Source organism: Oryzias latipes, chromosome 18, assembly GCF_053564925.1.
Source record: "Oryzias latipes strain Hd-rR chromosome 18, Olatipes_Hd-rR_3.1".
In the NCBI taxonomy this organism is placed as follows: domain Eukaryota; kingdom Metazoa; phylum Chordata; class Actinopteri; order Beloniformes; family Adrianichthyidae; genus Oryzias; species Oryzias latipes.
In genome coordinates, this window is record NC_136254.1 from 34019276 (window position 1) to 34038035 (window position 18760).

General features: G+C 43.6%; 1 protein-coding gene and 1 long non-coding RNA gene across 3 annotated transcripts in view; both read left to right on the top strand.

The window, feature by feature from the left end:
• Window positions 1–9532: 9532 nt before the first annotated feature.
• Window positions 9533–13028, top strand: LOC111949255 (myelin-oligodendrocyte glycoprotein-like). The gene is made up of 4 exons (XM_023965991.2): window positions 9533–9860; window positions 11473–11787; window positions 11874–12061; window positions 12140–13028. The coding sequence occupies exons 1-4, from the start codon at window positions 9767–9769 to the stop codon at window positions 12173–12175; spliced, it is 633 nt and encodes a 210-aa protein (XP_023821759.1). The 5' UTR covers window positions 9533–9766; the 3' UTR covers window positions 12176–13028.
• A 2588-nt stretch (window positions 13029–15616) lies between these two features.
• The window catches only part of LOC144987025 (uncharacterized), a 54993-nt gene continuing 51849 nt past the window's right edge, over window positions 15617–18760 (top strand). Inside the window, exons 1-5 of one of the 2 annotated variants that reach the window (XR_013650877.1) lie at window positions 15617–15703; window positions 16981–17328; window positions 17415–17601; window positions 18194–18248; window positions 18385–18583. This is a non-coding gene — a long non-coding RNA (uncharacterized LOC144987025). Of the gene's footprint in view, window positions 15704–16980; window positions 17329–17414; window positions 17602–18193; window positions 18249–18384; window positions 18584–18760 lie in introns of those variants that run through there. The other variant, XR_013650878.1, reaches the window with a different exon arrangement.

Sequence of the window (18760 nt, forward strand, 5' to 3'; positions counted from 1 at the left end):
GAATCATGACTAAAGTTATCAGTAACTTGACATGACCTTATTGTTGTCATGGCGGAAAGGACGCGGCAGACCCAGACGCTGAAAACCCAGGTGGGATCGCGTGATGCTGTAGTATCGCGAGACCCAGCGAGACGAGTGTGGTGAGTCGACTTGGCGGCGCGTAAGCATTTGAACAAACATTTTCGATCTTGTTTCATTTTTCCGCCATATTAAAACATTTCCTGCTAACTAACATAACCTGTTAAGAGTATTAAGCTTCTGTCAGCCTGGAGGACCTGGAGAATTTCATTGACGAGTGTTTTAATACCTGCAACATGGTGAAGCCCAGAACCGCCACCACCACCCCCTCCGCCAAGCGTGAACGGCCTGAGGACTCTCCCGGGGCTGTGTCCTCTCCAGGCAGCGGAATGAGCGATATCCTGGATTCGATTGACAAAAAGCTCTCCAGCTTTGATGGCCGCCTCAATCTGCTGGAGATCCTCCATAGAGAATTTCAAGGTCTGCGGGAGTCTCTGGAATTCAGCCAGCAGCAGGTGCGGGAGCTCGCAGCGGAGAACCAGGCCCTCAGAGAGACCGTGAAGACCCTGAGCAGTGACACCGCCCGTCTCTCCGAGGAGAACCGATCCATCAAGGAAACCCTCCTGGATCTTCAGTCGAGGAGCATGAGGGACAATCTAGTGGTCGCGGGGGTTCCAGAGGAGGTAGGAGAAGACCCCGAAGCCACCGTGAGATCCTTTTTACAGGTCCACCTGAAGCTCCCCAAGGAGGAGGTGCAGAAGATCTCCTTCCACAGGGTTCACCGCCTCGGAGGAAGAAGGTCCGACCACCAGCGCCCGCGTCCTATTGTGGCTAAATTCGAACATTTCAAACAGAAGGAGTTGGTGAAGGGCCGCGGACGGGAACTGAGAGGCACGCATTACAGCGTGAATGACCAGTTCCCGGCAGAAATCCTCCGTAGAAGGAAGATCCTGTTCCCGCTGAGGAGGAAGCATCTTGCTGCTGGTTCGAGAGCGATTGTGGCCGTTGACAAACTGTACGTGGACGGACGGCTGTTCCGGGACCCGGAGATCACCCCCTGGCTGTGCTGAAGGCTTTCAGATCCGCGCTGAGAACATCTGCGCTGCCCAGAAGAAACCCGCTAAACTTACTTCAATGAATGGAAAACCGGATCATCAATAATCCACACCTCGATCGCAGGAAAACAGTCTTTTTTTTTTCTTCGTCACTTCAGTCCCACTGATGTTTCTATTGTTGTTTTGTTGTTGTTTTCGTTTTCCCTTCTATCTCTTTTTTTCTTTCCTTTACTCTCCCCCCCCCCCTCTCCCCCCTCATTATACGTAAATCACCTGGAAGCAACTCATCCTCGGTAAGTATTTATTTATGCACGGAACGGGCGCGCGCTCACACAAGCGCACACAGGGGCGTGCACATGCGATCCCGCACACACACGCTGACATACTGCAATCACCTCACACAGGCTCTCATAGGACGCACGCGACACACAGCTCACATAACCAGAAAACGTTCACGCGCACAGCGCTTCTCAAATGCGGGCACGCGCACACGGACTGGCACACAAGCACTACTTAGCTTTACACCTTTTCAGTCAGAGTAGTTATGAACAGTCTTAACATCGTTAGCTGGAATGTGCGTGGACTTGGCTCTGAGCCAAAGAGACTGAAAGTGTTAAATCACCTGGATGGTCTAAAAGCAGATATAGCTCTACTGCAGGAGACCCATTTATCAGATTCTTTGAATCACCTTATGTGCTGCTTACAATTTCCAGTTATATACTCTGCCAGTTACAACTCCAAACAAAGAGGAGTTGCTGTTTTAATTAATAAAAATCTTAATTTTACTCATAAGGATACAGTTACTGACCCAGAAGGCAGATTTGTAATCATTAATATATCCATTCAGAATAAGGACTATTGTATAGTGAGTATTTATGGTCCTAATGTTGACGACTCTTCCTTCTTTCACAGATTCTTCACCTCACTCTCAGTTCACTCTGACTCCACAATCATTATAGGAGGAGACTTCAACCTTGTTTTGGACCCTGAACTTGACAGACTCAGCACAGCAGCAAACCAGCGTACATGGCGGTCTGCAAGTATTCTAAAGCAGTACATGAATGATCTGGGTCTCTGCGACGCGTGGCGCTCATGTCACCCAAGCACTAAAGGGTTCACCTTTTTTTCTCCAGTTCACTATTCACACTCCCGTTTAGACTATTTATTAATCAGTAACTCTCTTTTAAAAAATATTCAAAGCTCCAATATCCATCCAATTATTATCAGTGATCATGCACCAGTCTCTGTAAACATTTCTAGGGAAAAATCCACACCCTCTGGTACAACCTGGAGGTTTAATACGTCTCTGTTAAAGGACCAGGAATTTCTTGAATTCTTTAAAAAAGAGTGGGCAACCTTCTTAGACTTCAACAATACTCCAGACATCCCACCGTGCGTTCTTTGGGAAGCAGCAAAGGCAGTCATGAGAGGGAAAATCATTTCTTATTCAACGCACAAAAAACGCAAAGAGAAAGCAGATTTATTAGAATTAGAAAATAAAATCAAAACCCTGGAGACTGCTTATGCTGCTTCTGCACAGGAACACATTCTGGGAGATCTGAAAAATTTAAAGCTGCAGTTAAATGACATCATTAATAAACAAACACAATTTCAAATACAAAGGCTACGACTTGAAAGATTTGAAAACTCTAATAAATCTGGCAAATTTCTGGCTAATCAGCTTAAAATTAACAGAGAAAAATCATCAATCACCTCTATTATGGACCAAACAGGAAATGTCACCCATGACCCGGTCAAAATTAATAACGAATTTGAAAACTTTTATAAAAACCTGTACACACCGCAGATCAATCCGTCAGAGCAAAGTATTGACTCATTTCTTAATAATGTAAACCTACCCAGGCTAAATGAGGATCAAATCACAAACTTAGATTCTCCGCTCTTGCCGTCTGAACTTCATGAAGCTCTGTTACTTATGCCCAATGGTAAAGCACCAGGGCCTGATGGCTTTCCTGCTGAGTTTTATAAAGAATTCTGGGAACAACTGGCACCAACATTTTATAAAACTGTCACATCTATTAATGAGAGCCAATCAATGCCACCTAACATGAACTCAGCCAACATAATTCTTCTTCTAAAACCAGACAAAGATCCCACTAGTCCTTCAAGCTATCGCCCCATTTCTTTAATCAATGCAGATGTAAAAATTATCTGCAAAGCACTAGCACAGAGAATAGAAAAAATCACTCCTCACATAATTCACTTCGACCAGACTGGATTCATCAAAGGCAGACACTCGGATGATAATGTCCGTAGACTAGTTAATACAATAGACTTTGCCACCATTAAAAAACAGGAAATGACGGTACTATCGCTGGATGCTGAAAAAGCCTTTGACAGAGTTAATTGGAAGTTCCTTATTGCTGCCCTCCATAAGTTTGGTTTTGGAGAAGCATTCATCAATTGGATCAAAATATTATATCACAACCCCAATGCATCAGTTAGAACTAATAAACAGACTTCAAACAGGTTTTTTCTTGGAAGAGGAACCAGACAGGGCTGCCCACTCTCTCCTTCTCTTTTTGCTATATTCATTGAGCCTTTAGCTGCAGCAATAAGACAGAATGAGAGCATTATAGGAATAAAAACCAAACACAGCCATCATAAAATTAGTCTTTATGCGGATGACATATTACTGTTTTTAAGGAATTTACATTCTGTAAATGAAACAGCAATGATCATAAATGAATTCTCCTCCATATCAGACTATTCCATTAATTGGAATAAGTCTGTTTTATTACCACTCAACAGGAATATGGAACAAAGACTCACAATTCCAGTTAAAACAGGAAATATCAAATATCTGGGTATCTACTTTTCCCCCAAACTATCAGAACTGGTGCAGCTAAACCACACCCCATTACTGAAAAGCATACAGGACGATCTAACACGCTGGACCAACCTGCCTCTGTCCCTTATGGGCAAGGTAGCCACGGTTAAAATGAAAATCTTACCCAAGGTTAATTATCTCTTCTCAATGATTCCCACACAACCGCCATTAAAATGGTTCAAAACATTAGACTCATCCATATCAAGCTTTCTATGGAACAACAAACCTGCAAGAATTAGTCTAAAAACTTTAAAATCTGCAAAAAGCTGTGGAGGATTAGAACTACCTAATTTCCACAAATACTTTCTTGCAAATAGATTACAATATATCTTAAAATGGTTAAAAAATAATCCAGAAACCAACTCATGGTTAGACTTGGAACAGGTGTTATGTGGAAAGATCAACCTGTCACAGCTACCATTTATTAGCCAAACAGTTAAAAAACAGGATTGTTTCAAAAGCATTAATATAAATGCCACCTTAACAGCCTGGTGGGAATTTCTCAAAATATCAAAATCATCAATTCAACCGTGCAAAATGACACCCATCTGGAACAACCCGGACATCCTTATTAACAAAAAAATGATTCACTTCCCAGCTTGGCAAGCAGGGGGCATAAAACAACTAGAGCACGTAATTATTGATAGAAGATTCATAACCCCCCAGGAACTTCAAGACAAACATGGAATAAATAACTTCTTGGAATATCAGCAACTTAAATCAAGTATTACTAAAAAGTATAAAATTAAAGACGACGATTTAAAGCTACCAGATGTAGTTACCACTCTGATTAATTTTTCAATGAATAGAACTCTCTCCAAAATATACAAACTTTTATGTAATTTAGATAACAATATTGCCCTTCCAACAAAAAAATGGGATGCAGATTTGAGCATCAGCACAGATGAAAGCTTCTGGTCAGAACTTTGTCTAAACACCTTTAAACTGACAAAAAGTCCAAATCTGCAGCTAATCCATCTCAAAACTCTTCACAGAATTTACTACACTGGACAGAGGATGTTCAAGATGGGTCTCAGTAACTCAGACATTTGCGAGCACTGTGATAATAATCTACCCGACAGCTACATGCACGCACTGTGGTTCTGCACTCCTGTCAGGGCTCTCTGGCAGCAGGTATGTGCCGATTTATCAGTCTGGCTTAAGGTTTCAATCACTGCCTCACCGTCACTTTGTGTGCTTGGTGACATGAGTGCCATCGATATAGAAGAAGGATTAGCATCTATCATTTTCATAACTCTTTGTATTGCCAAAAAAACTATTTTAATAAATTGGAAAAACAAGAAAAATATAAACATAAGTCAACACAGAAATCTGCTGTTTGATCATATCAGCTTGGAAAAAATGTCAGCCCAAAGCTCAAGTAACTTTGAAAGAATTCAGTCTCTCTGGTCTCCTGTGGTTGACTCCATGACTTAGGGGGTGGAGGGCCTGGTCGTCGCTGCTCCTTGCCCTTCTGCCGTGGTTTGGGGTGGGGGTCGGGGCTTCCGGTGCCTGGCGGGGGCGGTGGGGGGCTCCGTTGGTCGGGGGGTCGGGTCCGGTGCCTGGGTGGGGCGGGCTGGGGCGCTGCGTGGTCCTCTGGGCTTGGGTGTGGGGGTGCGTGGTGGGGGGGTGGGGTGGTGGTCTGGCTTGGCTTGGGGGGGTGGTCCCTTTGCCTGTGCTGGGGGGGGTTGGCGGGGGGCCCTGCTCGGGTGGGGGGGGCCCAGCGGCGCCGGATGGGCTGCCCATCTGCACCTGGGGCTGGGATCGGCCCTTCCCTGGCTCTGGGACGGGACGGGACAACCCTCTCGGGGCCCCCGGTCGCTCTGGGTGTCACCCGCTTCGGCTGCGGGGTCTGGGGTGGGGTGGGGTGGGGGGCTTGTCGGCCCTGTCCTGTGGGGGGGCGTTCTGGGGGGGAGGGGGGGCCCATTATTAGTACGGGTCGGGGGGGCTAGCGGGTCGGGGTCTCCGCTGAGGCAATCAGTGGTTGCCTCGGCCGGTTGGCCTCCTCGGTCCCGTCGAGGCCTGACCAGAGCTCTTCTAGGGCCGGCGTCTGGGGGTGGGGGCCTGGGCTTGCCCCGGGGGGGGGCGACGCTTTCTGGCTCCTCTCTCTCTGTGTGGGGTGGGTGGTGCCGGGCCTGGGGTGTCGGCGCCTCCGGGGGTGGGCCCCTGGGCTGGGTGGCCCTGGCCCCTTTGCTGGGGGTGGGCTGGGGGACGGCTGTTTGACCACCGGGGGACAGTCTACCAGCTGTCCCCAACTTACCCCCTTCCTTATATAACCTCATATTAGGGTGAGGGGGTGGGGGGTTTAGCCTGCGATGCGCCTTGGGGGGGGGGGCTACTTGGGAGTGGCCCCCCTCCTATGGTTGCCGTATGGAGTGGGCCCCCCCTCTTTCGGTTTTATTTGCACCTTAGACACGTAGGGTCCTTGGTAGGGGGGGTGCTTGGACATCACTGCCAGCAAGCAGCAGATGTCCTCCTGGCACCCTACCCGCCAATTTTAACCGCACCTTAGACATTTAGGGCCCCTTGGTGTGGAGGGTGAGGGGACATCACTGTGAGTAATCAGGAGATGTCCCCTTAGTGCCCTACTCGCCAATTTTAACTGCACCCCCCTTAGTACACACACCCCTCCCCCTTCAATATATACATTCAAACATAAACACACACACATGCACACAAACACCCTCTCAAACACCCATACACGCACACACATTTTACAAGGAAGGTGGGACCTGGGTCCATCTGTCCCCTACCCCGTCCCTGGTGGGGGGTGTGGGCCCCTTGGCGATGGCGGCCGTGTCCCTTGGGTGCCGGCTCCCTGGGCCCGGCGGTGCTCTCTCCGCACGGTGGGGGGGTTCATATTACACCTGAGCCGGGGGTGTTCGTGTCCCTGGGGGGTGGGTCCTGGTCCTTGCCCCTGGGCGCTGGGCCCCGCCAAACTTCCAACATGGCCGAGCCTGGTCGGGCCATATTTATAACATCCCTTATGGGCCGCCCTTTTTTCCCCGGGGTTCCCCCCTCCTGGGCGGGGGCGGCGGGCCCCTGCCTTGCTCCTACCTGGACCAACCGTGGGCCGGGTGGGTGGCTGCCTGGAGTGCGGAGCGGGTCTCCCTTGGGGGGTCCTGGCTCGTACCTGGGGTCGGGGCGGGGGGATGCCCGGAACTCCTGGGTGGTGGTGGGGTGCTCGTCTGGGGCTGTGGGCGTCCCTCTCCGGTGGGGCCCTGCGTTGGGCTCTTCCGGCGCGGCGGGGGGCTGCTTTCCTGGCTGGGCTGGGGCGGCGCTCTCTTTCCCTCTGCGCCTCCCTGCTCTCTGGCTCTGGGGGCCTCGCGGCGGTCCTGCTGGCCCTGGCCTGGGTGGCGGTCTTGGTCGCCCGGGGGGCGGTTGTTCCCTGCCTGTTCCCGTGTGGCGCTGGGGGAATTCCGGCTGCCGCTGCTGCTGCGGCGGGGGTATGGGTGTGGGGGTGGCTGGGCGCTCCTCCTCCTTCTTTTCACATTCCACCATCCATTTTAGAAGAACATAAACACTCACCTGAGCACAGGTGTTAGCTCACCTTTGCACTAATAGTTTGCATGATTGAATGAATGAAAGATTTCACACTAGTTGGTTTAAAGGCATAAGTATGCGTTCGTGAACACTATCTGTTTTGTGTGCATGTTGACATGTGGACATTTCTGCGGCTAGCAGGTGTGTTGATAATATTTGAGTGTGTGTGAACAGGCCCCGCCCTTTTTGTACTACATTTGAACCGTACCGTAACGATAAACAACCAGTAAACCTGCCTGCTCTATGCTGCTTCATGGTCTTACCCCCCTTCCCCTCCTATTATCACCCTCCTACCCCCCCTCTCTCTAACGTCCCTCTCTCTTGTTCCCCTCTTTCCTTTTCCGTCCGGTCCAACACCAAAGATTTTCAAACATGATTGAAATTAATAAAGTTTGGCCTCAAGTACAAAAGGGGTTTATTCAGACATACCTTTGGTTTGTCTGAAGATGAATAACCCCTCTTGTTAGAATAAAATATGTCCAACACAAGAGGCCCTCAGCTCTCATCTGTTTGCCTAGCTGTTGGACAGGACAAGTTAAAAAAAAAAAAAAAAAAAAAAAAAAAAAAGAAAACCCAGGAAGGAAACTCAGCGAGCGAGACGTGCGGTGCGGATCGCTGCGCGCTGCCTGATGTCCTGGGACCCGAGGTGAGCGAGGAACGTGGTAAGTAAAGGCCAGAACTTGAATCGGAGTACGTACTGAGGTTCAGACATGCACCGAGGTAGGCAACGGACTGGCGATGACTGCTGGTCTGGATCCCCTTAAGAAGGCGGTGAGGTGATGAGCAAAGTGTCCACAGCTGGTTCCAATCTTCAGGTGCACAGAGAGAGGGGAGGGGGAGGAGCACTGACAGAGGCCACCGTGACAATTGTCATACTAAAATAAAGAATGTCAATAGTTCACTTTGTTTATTTATAGGAATTTTTCATATTTACAAATGGATCAGATTTGGTCAAAAATCCTCAATAGCTCTAAAGATGCCAACATTTTTTTTTTTTGCATAATCTTTATTTTAGTAGGACAATAAGGTCATGATTAGTCAATACAGGAGGTTTGGTGACAGAAGCTTTAGTATCTTCAGAGCTATTGAGCATTTATGTTATGATTCATATCTCTATTAAATTTTAAGAACTATAAGAAATAAAATGGAGGTTGACTTTCTAACAAAATGTAGTAATAAATAATAATGTAGCATGACTATGCTGACGAGTCTTCATTACCAGTTCATATAAATATAGACATTTATTCACTTTTTAAAAGTTCACTGATTTTTACATAATGCTGTTTCACAGAGGTTGCACTTTGTTGACGGTCCCTTGGCAGCCGGCTCGCTGCTCTGTTTGCATTCACAGCTTAAAACGAACAATTCTGATTAAAAGGCAATAAAGACGAACTTTTTTCTTTAAAAATGCTTTTGTAGTTCACTCTCTGTGTTAATACAAAAGGATTGAGATACTTGCTGACACATTTGAACGTTGATCAGAAGAGTTATTGAAGCAGGAAGTCTGAATCTGTGAAGATCTAATTTAACCGAACTGCAGCTGCTCTATTCCCGTGTTCCTCCGCGTAGCTGATAGCTGCAGTTTACACTGTGCCTCATAATCGTGTCTCTTTGCATTACCAGGGTTTCCAAAACGAAGTAGTTCTGCATTGTGCTCATATCTGCTCCTTTGTACTATGGGGGGGGGGGGTGTCTTCTCTCACGTCCTCTCCTCTCTCCGTACCGCCATCATGCTGTTTTCTCCTAGATCCTCTTTACCGAAGTAACGCAATAACACATTAGGGCCGCTCTGTACATTTTGGAGAAAATGTAAGACTTTCACCTTATGGTTGTGAAAGTAGTGAATATAGAAAATATGAGAAAAGGCAGAGAGCCGCATGAAGCTGAAGAGCCACCTGTTAACCCCCCCCTGCACTGAAAAATGAAGGTCCCGCCCCTCTGCCTCGCGGATAAGTCATGCAAATTTCAGCCAATCAGATCAACCAGAAAGGTTCCTGCCCCAAAAGTGAAAAAAACGCCCCCTTAACACTGAGCGTAAATCCACATGAGCGCGCAAAAAGGACCGCCGCAAGATCACTTCTCAGTTAGAATTGCGCCTGCGCGGTTTGAAGGTTCACTCATCACTCAGTTCCTAAATACGCCTGCTTAGTTGTCTTTACGCCCTTTCAGTTTATGGCAGAATCGTAATTCCATACGCTTTGCGTCTGCTGGCTTTGGACTTCAAATTCCAAACTGCTTCATTGGACTCAGCTTCCACAAAGCAGCACTTCCGTCTCCCAGTCTCAGTCAAGGTTCAGTTATGATCGCAGCAACGTTCTCGTCTGTTTCTGCTTCTTCTTCTTGTGTGTGGATTTCCACATGTGTGTGGTTCTGGTTCTGTTCACATGTTGAAGGTAAGTTCATGAATTATTCTATTCAATGAACTAACGTCTGAATTTGTAGAAAGTTTGTTTTGATGGATTCAGACACAAAATGATGACAATGTGGAAGATTTGACTTACTTTGAGTTACTTTTTGATTTGAGTTACTTTCTACATGGAACTTTTTATTTTATCAATTGGAGGGTGAAAGTACATAAAAATAAATAGCCTATGCATTTCAAATTACACTTGGTCCTTGTTGGAGGACGTGGTATTGATTGGAGGGCTGAGGCACCTTCCTTTTTTCGCTACTCGTTTTTGTGTTTTCTGTGTTTTCAGTGTAAAACCATGAGCCAGGTAGCTGTTAGCAGAATTGACTTGCGTGCCGTTTGGCTGAGTGAGTGTGTCGAAGTTACCGGGTAAGCCCTGGCTGCATTCCTCTGCAATCAAAGCATTCCACTATGATGACCCATTCTGCAGGCTGCAGCCAGGGGTAGTTGAAGTTACCGGGTTCCAAATGTGAGCAGACAGGAGAGGACGTGAATGACGCAGTCAGTTAAATTATAACTCAGCACTTGATGGAATATTACTCCTTAGTACAAACTGATTCATTGCCAAGTATTAATATTAAATAAATTATTTGCTTTTGATGCAAATGTCAGTCATACAATTTTGAATAAAAAACATAAAAGCAAGATATTCTAATGAGGGTCAAAATTAATTTAAGTTGCACACAACTGAAATGTAATGTATTTAATGTGTTTATTGTGAATATGAATGACTCAGACACCAGAAAGATGCTCTGTCCAGATGTTTGTGTATTTGTTGGTGTAAGTATCATTGAAAGAGGAATGTTGAGACACAAAGAATTACCAGTTAAATGCTGTTGGATAAACGATGAAATATTCAGTTTTATCATCATAAATCTGACTTCAGAGGAGTCACATTCTCACCAGCATCAACCTTACTGCCCGTCACTGAGTAGTTGTGTGTCAGAGAGAGGCAGAGAAAAGAGTGAGATGAAGAGAGAGAGAGTGTGTGTATGAAATGAGAGAGAGGTGCCTGTGTGTGTGGAGGGGGTATCTGACCTCTAGGGTAGTCTCTGTGTTAACTCTGGCTAAGCTGCATTCATGTGTGTATTGAGGGTGGACACTTTCCTTGAAATAAACACAAATACAATCCTGCTGTTCTGTTGTAGGGAGAGGAGTGTGTTATGGACAATAATACAGCTTTAATTGCAAGTGTGTGTGTGTACGTCTTGGCAGGTCAGTGTGTGGTGTGGCTCTTTGACTCTCACAGTGAAAAAATTCGGCTCTTGGTGTCAAACTTGTTCGCCACCCCTGGACTAAATGAATAATCATCAGGAATCATTGATTGAAATGTGTCTTTAGATAGAATTAGAAAAGACTATTGCTTTAATCCTCTTTACTCATTTCTGGATTGGATTCTAGTTTGGATTGGACTTTTATTTTGAAAGGATTTGTCTTTGGTCCAATCAGAGTCACATGTCCTTTGGTCTGATATCTATGTGGACAGAAATACTTTGGATCTTTTAGAAGCAGAAATCAAACATTGAGAAGACATTTTCACTTGGAGGTAAAGACTCAGATTTAGAAAAGTTTCTTCCTGTTTTCTTTGTTTCCAGGTGAACCAATCATTGCTGCTCCTGGTGATGATGTCATCCTGCCGTGCCGCCTGGACTCTCAGGAGGATCTGCGTGGTTTCTCAGTGGAGTGGACCAAAGTGGACATGAAGCTTTTTGTGTTTCTGTACTTGAGAAGGAAGATCATAACTGAACACATGAAGGAGTCGTTGATCCCGAGAGTGTCTCTGGACCAAGACGGACTAAAACGAGGAGACGTGACGTTAAAGATCAGGAACGTGTCGCTCCAGGATGAGGGGAAGTACAGCTGCTTCATTCCTGGGAAGAACTTCAGGGAGACGGTTCAGCTGGTTGTTGGTGAGTTTGCTCTGCAGGTTCTCCCTCACATGAAGAACATTTGTCCTGAACAGCAGGCAGGAAATGATGTCATCTCTTTGTTTCAGAGCCAAACGGAGTCAGAGCTCCAACCATGGAAACATCCCAGGTTGACATCATCTCCACTCCAGATCCAGGAGGAGACCGGATCTGGATCAGTCGCTCCAGACCGGCTCTCTGGATCCTTCTTGGACTTTTTCCCTCAGTGATCCTCTCTGCTGTTTGTGTTTGTGTCTGTCAGAGGAAACAACCAGAAGTGAGTCCTGAATTCTCTGATCTCTCATCTTTCTGCAGGAATCTTCAGTTTCTAACATCCTTTCTTTTCTTCATGTAGGGTCAGAAACCTATGGAAACCTTTAACAGACCCTGAACCCACACAGCCTCTGGTGGCTGGAAGTGTTCATCAGTGGATCCATCAGTGTGAATGAGACTGAGACTGGAAAACACTGGAGGACAAAGTCAAACAGGAAATGGATTTACTTGAACAACACTTTTACCTCAAAGGACCAAAATGTTTTGGTTCCAAACAGCTGCAATACTTTTTCTACTTTGTGCAATATTTTGATCAAATGACTTTTTGAGTTGAAGCTAAAATCTGTTAAAAAGCTTTTTGACCTGCTGTTTGTGAATGAAATCAGATTTCAGAAATAAGAAGGTCTAAATGAATGGAATGTATTTCCTGTGTGGATTAGAACTGTACACGGTGAAATGTGAGCACAGCTGATGGGGTTGACTTTGACTGGGGACATTGTCTGGTGGTGGAAGGAGAACTTAGAGGATCTCCTCAATCCCACTGACACGCCTTCTTTGGAGGAAGCAGAGAATGAGGACTTTGGGGGGAGGCTGTCCATCACCCAAGCTGAGCGTGAGATTGACAGGTGGATCAGAGCGGCGTCTGTAGTTATGTGGTCGCTGTATCGGTCCGTCATGGAGAAGAGAGAACTGAGCCAGAAATCAAAGCTCTGAATTTACCGGTTGATCCTTGTTCAACACTCTCCAATGGTCATGACCCAAAGAAAGAGGTCCTGAATACAAGTGTCTGAAATTGCTGCTAACCCGGTCTGGGATAAGCGGAGGAAGATGGATGGATGGATGGTGTGAGAAATTTAATAATTATACAATGTTTAAAAGTGAGAAGACAATTATAAGAATTGTATTCTTAAATTCTGCTCCTTTCCAATCGTGCAAATGTTCAATAATGTGCAATAAACATGTAAACATATGTTTGCGTGTTTGTTTGTGTTGAGTTGACATTCTAGTTGCTGATGACACAGTTGTTCAGGAGAACATGGAGAATTGAGCCTTCATGTCCTAAACGTTGCTGATGGAAATCCTAGACTTTCATTCTCTGTTCTCTCCTATTGTTTTCATGCCATCATGTTCTTTCTGTCACCAATCAATCCATCCCATAATATCCCCATTGAAAAGAAATAGATGGAAACAAACATCTGTGGAGTGTTTCTGTCCAAACTGGGACTTTGGTTGTCATGTTAGAGCCAATCACATGGATGGGTTGATGTCCATCAGAGAAAAACAGCAACTGAGAGAAATGCTGCGTTCAAGTGCTGCTGGAATGATGGGAAAAATGACTGTCCCACTCTGAAAACACACAGGAAGGTCAGAAAAACAACCCATCTTCCAGCAGCACATGAATGCAGAATAACTTTCTGCCCCTAAACAAAGGGATTTGTGTGTGTAGTGCGCCATCTATGGGGAGACACCAGAATTACAGGAAAATCCAACATGGATGAGGATTAGCAATCTCATTGATTCCAGTTTGGTGGACCAGATTCAAGAAATGAACAGGCTGCATTTGGGCTGGAGTTCACCCCCCCCCCCCCCCCCTACTATAAACAGGTAAATGAGAACTCTTCAAACCAGGAGAAATCTGTCATTTTTCTGTAACTTTAGTTCTAAACTGAGTTTCTAGAAAATGACACGTCTCTTTAAATTGAAATGATTCTGTATTTTTAATGTATTTAGTATTTTATGAGACAAACATTGATGATGCACTTTATACATTCATGTGAATCTACTGTTTTACAAACTGGCATGACCAAAGTAATGGAGTAGATGGTCCCTGTAGTTACTTCCTGTGATTGTTAGTCAGAACAGAAAGAGTCTTTAACAGCAAAGAAGAAGGTTTTCTGCGCAGATGCTGGTTGGATGGTTGATCACAGGACAGAAACTCAGCAGATCACCTTCACTGCCTGAAGAAAGAGGATCAGAGGAGAGGCGGCTTAGAAAGAAACTTCTCTTCTGTTTGTGGCAAAAGCTGAAAATTCTACAAATGTGAAAAGAATTTCAATGGAGTTGAAGTTCCAGAGAACCTTTGAGCAAACCTGTTTGGACGGTTCCCCTCCCGGACAGCAGGTGGCAGACGTGAGCAGGACGCTCAAAACCGGAAGAACAAGACACTCATGAACTGTGTTGCCAGATTGGGCGGTTTCCCGCTTATTTCAAGACTTTTTTATTTTATTTGCGGATTTAGTTTGCTTTTAGGCGGGTGGACATTTTTATTTTTTTTAATTGAAAAAGACAATTGAGGTTAACAGTTTCAGACAGTTGTATACAATTATGCAAAGTATAGAAACATCGAAAAAAGTACTGGACATGTACAAACAACAAATGCAAGATAAAACAAAGTAAGTTTTTTTTACCAATAATACAGAAAAATAAAATAAAATAAATACAGGATATTAAAATGAAAAATAAAATGTAAATAAAAAGGGGGGGTTTACATAGACATTGTAATGATTCTTAGCTTAGGGGTTATCAAAAAGCTTCAATTTATATGATGCTTTGAAGTTCCATAGCAAGTTTGTTTTCCATGAAGTTTACAGATGAAAAAAAAAGAGCAGAGTTCTTTATGAAACGTAGAAAAAAATGGTTTGATTATAAGGAAATGACATTCATGTATTTAGAATTTACCCAAAATAATTACAACATTCAGAATAAGTTCTGTGTTCTTGTTTTTTAAAATAAACCCAAAAATGATATCCTTAATAGAAAAGTCTGCTAAAAGTGGAATCTTGGGGAAAAGCCAATAATGTAAACTATTCCAAAAGACATCAGAATAAAAACATTCAAAGAAAAGATGCTCAGTTGTTTCAATCTCCACATGACAAAAAGAACAGCAATTTTCAGGAATTCCAAACCGTTTTCTTAATAATTCCTTGGAAGGGTAAATACCTGAAAAGGTTTTAAAGTGGACTTCCTTGGCTTTAGGAGGAATGGGGAGTTTTAAATATTTAGTTCATATTTGTTTCTTTTCTGAATTATTAAAAATATTGGGTTATATAATTTGGATTTGAGAAGTAGGGAAAGGACGTTTCATTAAAATATTCTCTTTATGCAGGTTTGGGGTCTGTTCTGCTGTTTTTTGTTTCTTATAGAAAGACATTTCAACCCATGAACATCCGTTATTCCTTAATAACTGTTTGAACCCATAAAGGAAAATAAAATGAAAATAGGAGTTAAAGTATTCAGTAACTGTCTATGAGAATGGAAGTATTACTATTTTTATTTTATCATCAATTAATATTTTTTTTTCTTTTAAAAACTTTTTTTAAATAAATGTATTTTATTAAAACATTTTGTAAAGGAAAATTTTAAACCACTTTCTTTTTATTATGATTACATCGTCAAGAAGTTTTTTTTAATTCTCGATATTTTGTTGTTTTATTTGTTGAGGAGTTACAGCGGTCCGCACTGCGCTTGCGCACTTGTTTTAGAGTACTTTTGGGCTGGAAAGCCGTGAATATCTGGCAACCGTGACGTCATTGCTGCCGTAGCAACAGTTGTCTTGAACCGTCAGTGTTCGTCCACGTGTTAAAGATGAATCGTCTTTGTGTCTTGACTTTATTTTGTGTGGATTTATTCTGTAGAGACGTTCACGGTAAATCCATAAATGTTCTTTTTTAGGTTCATTGTTAAATATTATTGAAAACTTCAGTCTTTATGAAATATAACGGATTCTTATTGTTTTCAGTCTGAGAAATATGTTAAAAAAGGCAAAATTTCCCCACAATATTTTTCACATGATTATTTCTGCTTGTTGTTTATATCATAAAGTGTTTTTATTTAAAATAAAATATTTAGAGTCATAATACACATCAATTCTGTTCAGATTTTCTTCATTAAAAGGAAAAAAATGTAAATATTGTCTTTTTTCTGTAGTTTTTGAGGGTTTCGTCTGCTCATCATCCTTCAATGATGATGAGTCATTCTATGATTTAATGCTGACTCATCAGAAGTTCTGATTATCTGGTTTTCTCCAGACACTCTAGAATAAACAGTTTAAGTTTATAATTAATTTCAGGGTCAAAGTTTTTCATCCATTACTGATCACTAATAGGATGAAAATACACCTCAATGCTTTGATTTACCATTAGAAAATAATAAACAATAAATGTATTAATTCTTTCTGTTATTATTTTAGTTTTTAGATAAACTTCAGAGACAGAAAACTAAATATCATATTTGGGTACAAAAAATGACATCAGCACAAACAGAATGGTCTTTACATTTGAACCAAGGAGACATTTTAGGACATTTTGTTCTTGTTATGACACTCTGGTTAAAATATGTCGATTGTCCCCCAGAAGCTGTGAGAAAAAAAATGAAAATAAATGAAATGGTTTTTAAAAAGGTACTTTTTGTGAAAAACTACAAATCCTAGATTTCCCGGTTGAAGCTGCAGCCATTAAAGGTTGAAAAAAGGTTGAGTTTTTTTCTTTCCCTGTTAATAAAACATGAACATGTCTTTGTTGAACGTTATGCTGATGACACCTGCTTTTCTCTGAAGCTACGTTCCCTCAGCAACGCTCCTTCATGCGGCCACTTCCAATAAAAAGCCCATCTAAAGGCGCGTAAATCACAGCCATATTCATGCGTAGCTACAAGTTCTACAACCGTTTACAGACTCTGCGTACAAAACACACGATCATCGATGACCAGTTAAACCAGGTCGAACTTTGACCAATCAGGGACTCTGATAGTGACGTATGGATGACCTCCCTTACAATTCACAGAGTTTCCACTTTTATGCCCAAATCGCAGGATTTTCACCGCTTTGATTTTACACATCAAATTCTGATCTGTGATCGTCTCCTGTTTGTCAGATTCTAGAGGTTTCTTGGTCGTCACACGTCGTTCCTGTCCGTCTGTTTCCAGGTGAAAATCTTCTGTCTGTTTATTCTGGTGATGATGTCATCCTGCCGTGCCGCCTGGACTCTGAGGAGGATCTGCAGGATCAGGCTGTGGAGTGGACCAAACTGGAGGTCAAGCCCGATCCATAGGATCCACAGGGCCGCGTCCCTTTTGTGTATTTTTACCGGAACAGGCAGACCATGACCACAGTTATGATAGAGTCGTTTATCCCGAGAGTGTCTCTGAACCAAGACGGACTCAAACGAGGAGACGTGACGTTAAAGATCAGAAACTTGTCGCTCCAGGATGAGGGGAAGTACAGCTGCTTCATTCCTGGGAAGAACTTCAGGGAGACGGTTCAGCTGGTTGTTGGTGAGTTTGCTCTGCAGGTTCTCCCTCACATGAAGAACATTTGTCCTGAACAGCAGGCAGGAAATGATGTCATCTCTTTGTTTCAGAGCCAAACGGAGTCAGAGCTCCAACCATGGAAACATCCCAGGTTGACATCATCTCCACTCCAGATCCAGGAGGAGACCGGATCTGGATCAGTCGCTCCAGACCGGCTCTCTGGATCAGTCTTGGACTTTTTACCTCAGTGATCCTCTCTGCTGTTTGTGTCGTTAAAATGAGAGACAGAAAGAAAACGTAAGTCACAAATTCACTAAACTTTAGTTTCTCCAGCTGGAATGCAGTGGTCCCCAAACCCGGACAGCAAACCGGTTCTGGTATCGATCTGCAGAGAGAAAAACAAGACTTTCCTTTTTCTGTTTTATTTCTAGTCAAATTCTGAAGGAAGTTTTATTTTGAAAAACTAATGGATTCTCTCCTCCACATCCGGTCATTCTTGATGCTTGTGGAGGTTCTGTGTTGAAAATCCATCCACTACTTTCTTAAAGTTGGACGAGGCTGAAGTTGGCGTCTGATTTGTTTCTCTTCCACTTTGACAGTTTTGGTTTAAGGAAAAATCTGGATCACATTTGAATGTTTCCTGCATGAAACATAGAAAACAAATCAAGTTTAAACCATCTGCAGATATTTGACAGAGGATGAAGATGAACTTTAGCCTCCAAAGTTAAACTGGAAGCTACAAAAATCAGACGCCAACTTCATCCTGGCACAGGCCGGTCCGTGAAAATATTGTCTGACGTTAAACCGGTTCAGATAAATGTTTTTATTTTCATTTAATGAAAGCATTAAAATATGCTGACTCATCAGAGCTGCTGCTCCGTCTCTACAGGTGAAGGTTCAAGCAGCCACATGGGGGCGCTAGAGACCTGCTACTGTGACAACCTGTGAGTAGAAACCTGAATAAAGAACTCTCAGCTGTTTAAAAACTGCATTAGGAAAATAAGAGACAACTTGAAAACCTTCATTTCTCTGTGAAGAACTCTGAATGGAGAGGAAGACTGCTGTGTTTGATGGTTACAGGAGAAAACAGGTGTGTGGTCACATGACTTCCAGCCTCTGAAGAACGGAACCATCAGAGGAACCAGATGAGGAGAAATGTCTAAACGTTCCAGCAAGAAAGAGAAGAAAAGATCCAGACCAGAAACGCAGGAGGGTTCTTTTTATTGATTTGATAGTGAAATATGTCTTTCTTGAATTAATAAACGTCAAAGTATAGAAATTGAACAGTTTGCATTTATTTATTGCAGGTAATAAGAGTCTAAATATCAGAGTCGGTGGTTCGATCCCCACTCCACCCAGCCAGCTGTTGTTGTGTCCTTGGGCAAGACACTTCATCCTCCCACCCTCCTTGCCTCACACTGGTCTATGAATGTCGCGGTGATGGTCAGAGGGGTCG

Coding starts and splice junctions, on each gene's coding strand:
- LOC111949255 (XM_023965991.2), top strand. CDS start 9,767: ATGATCGCAGCAACGTTCTCGTCTGTTTCTGCTTCTTCTTCTTGTGTG. Junction 9,861..11,472: donor GTTCTGTTCACATGTTGAAG/GTAAGTTCATGA, acceptor CTTTGTTTCCAG/GTGAACCAATCATTGCTGCT. Junction 12,062..12,139: donor GTCAGAGGAAACAACCAGAA/GTGAGTCCTGAA, acceptor TTCTTCATGTAG/GGTCAGAAACCTATGGAAAC.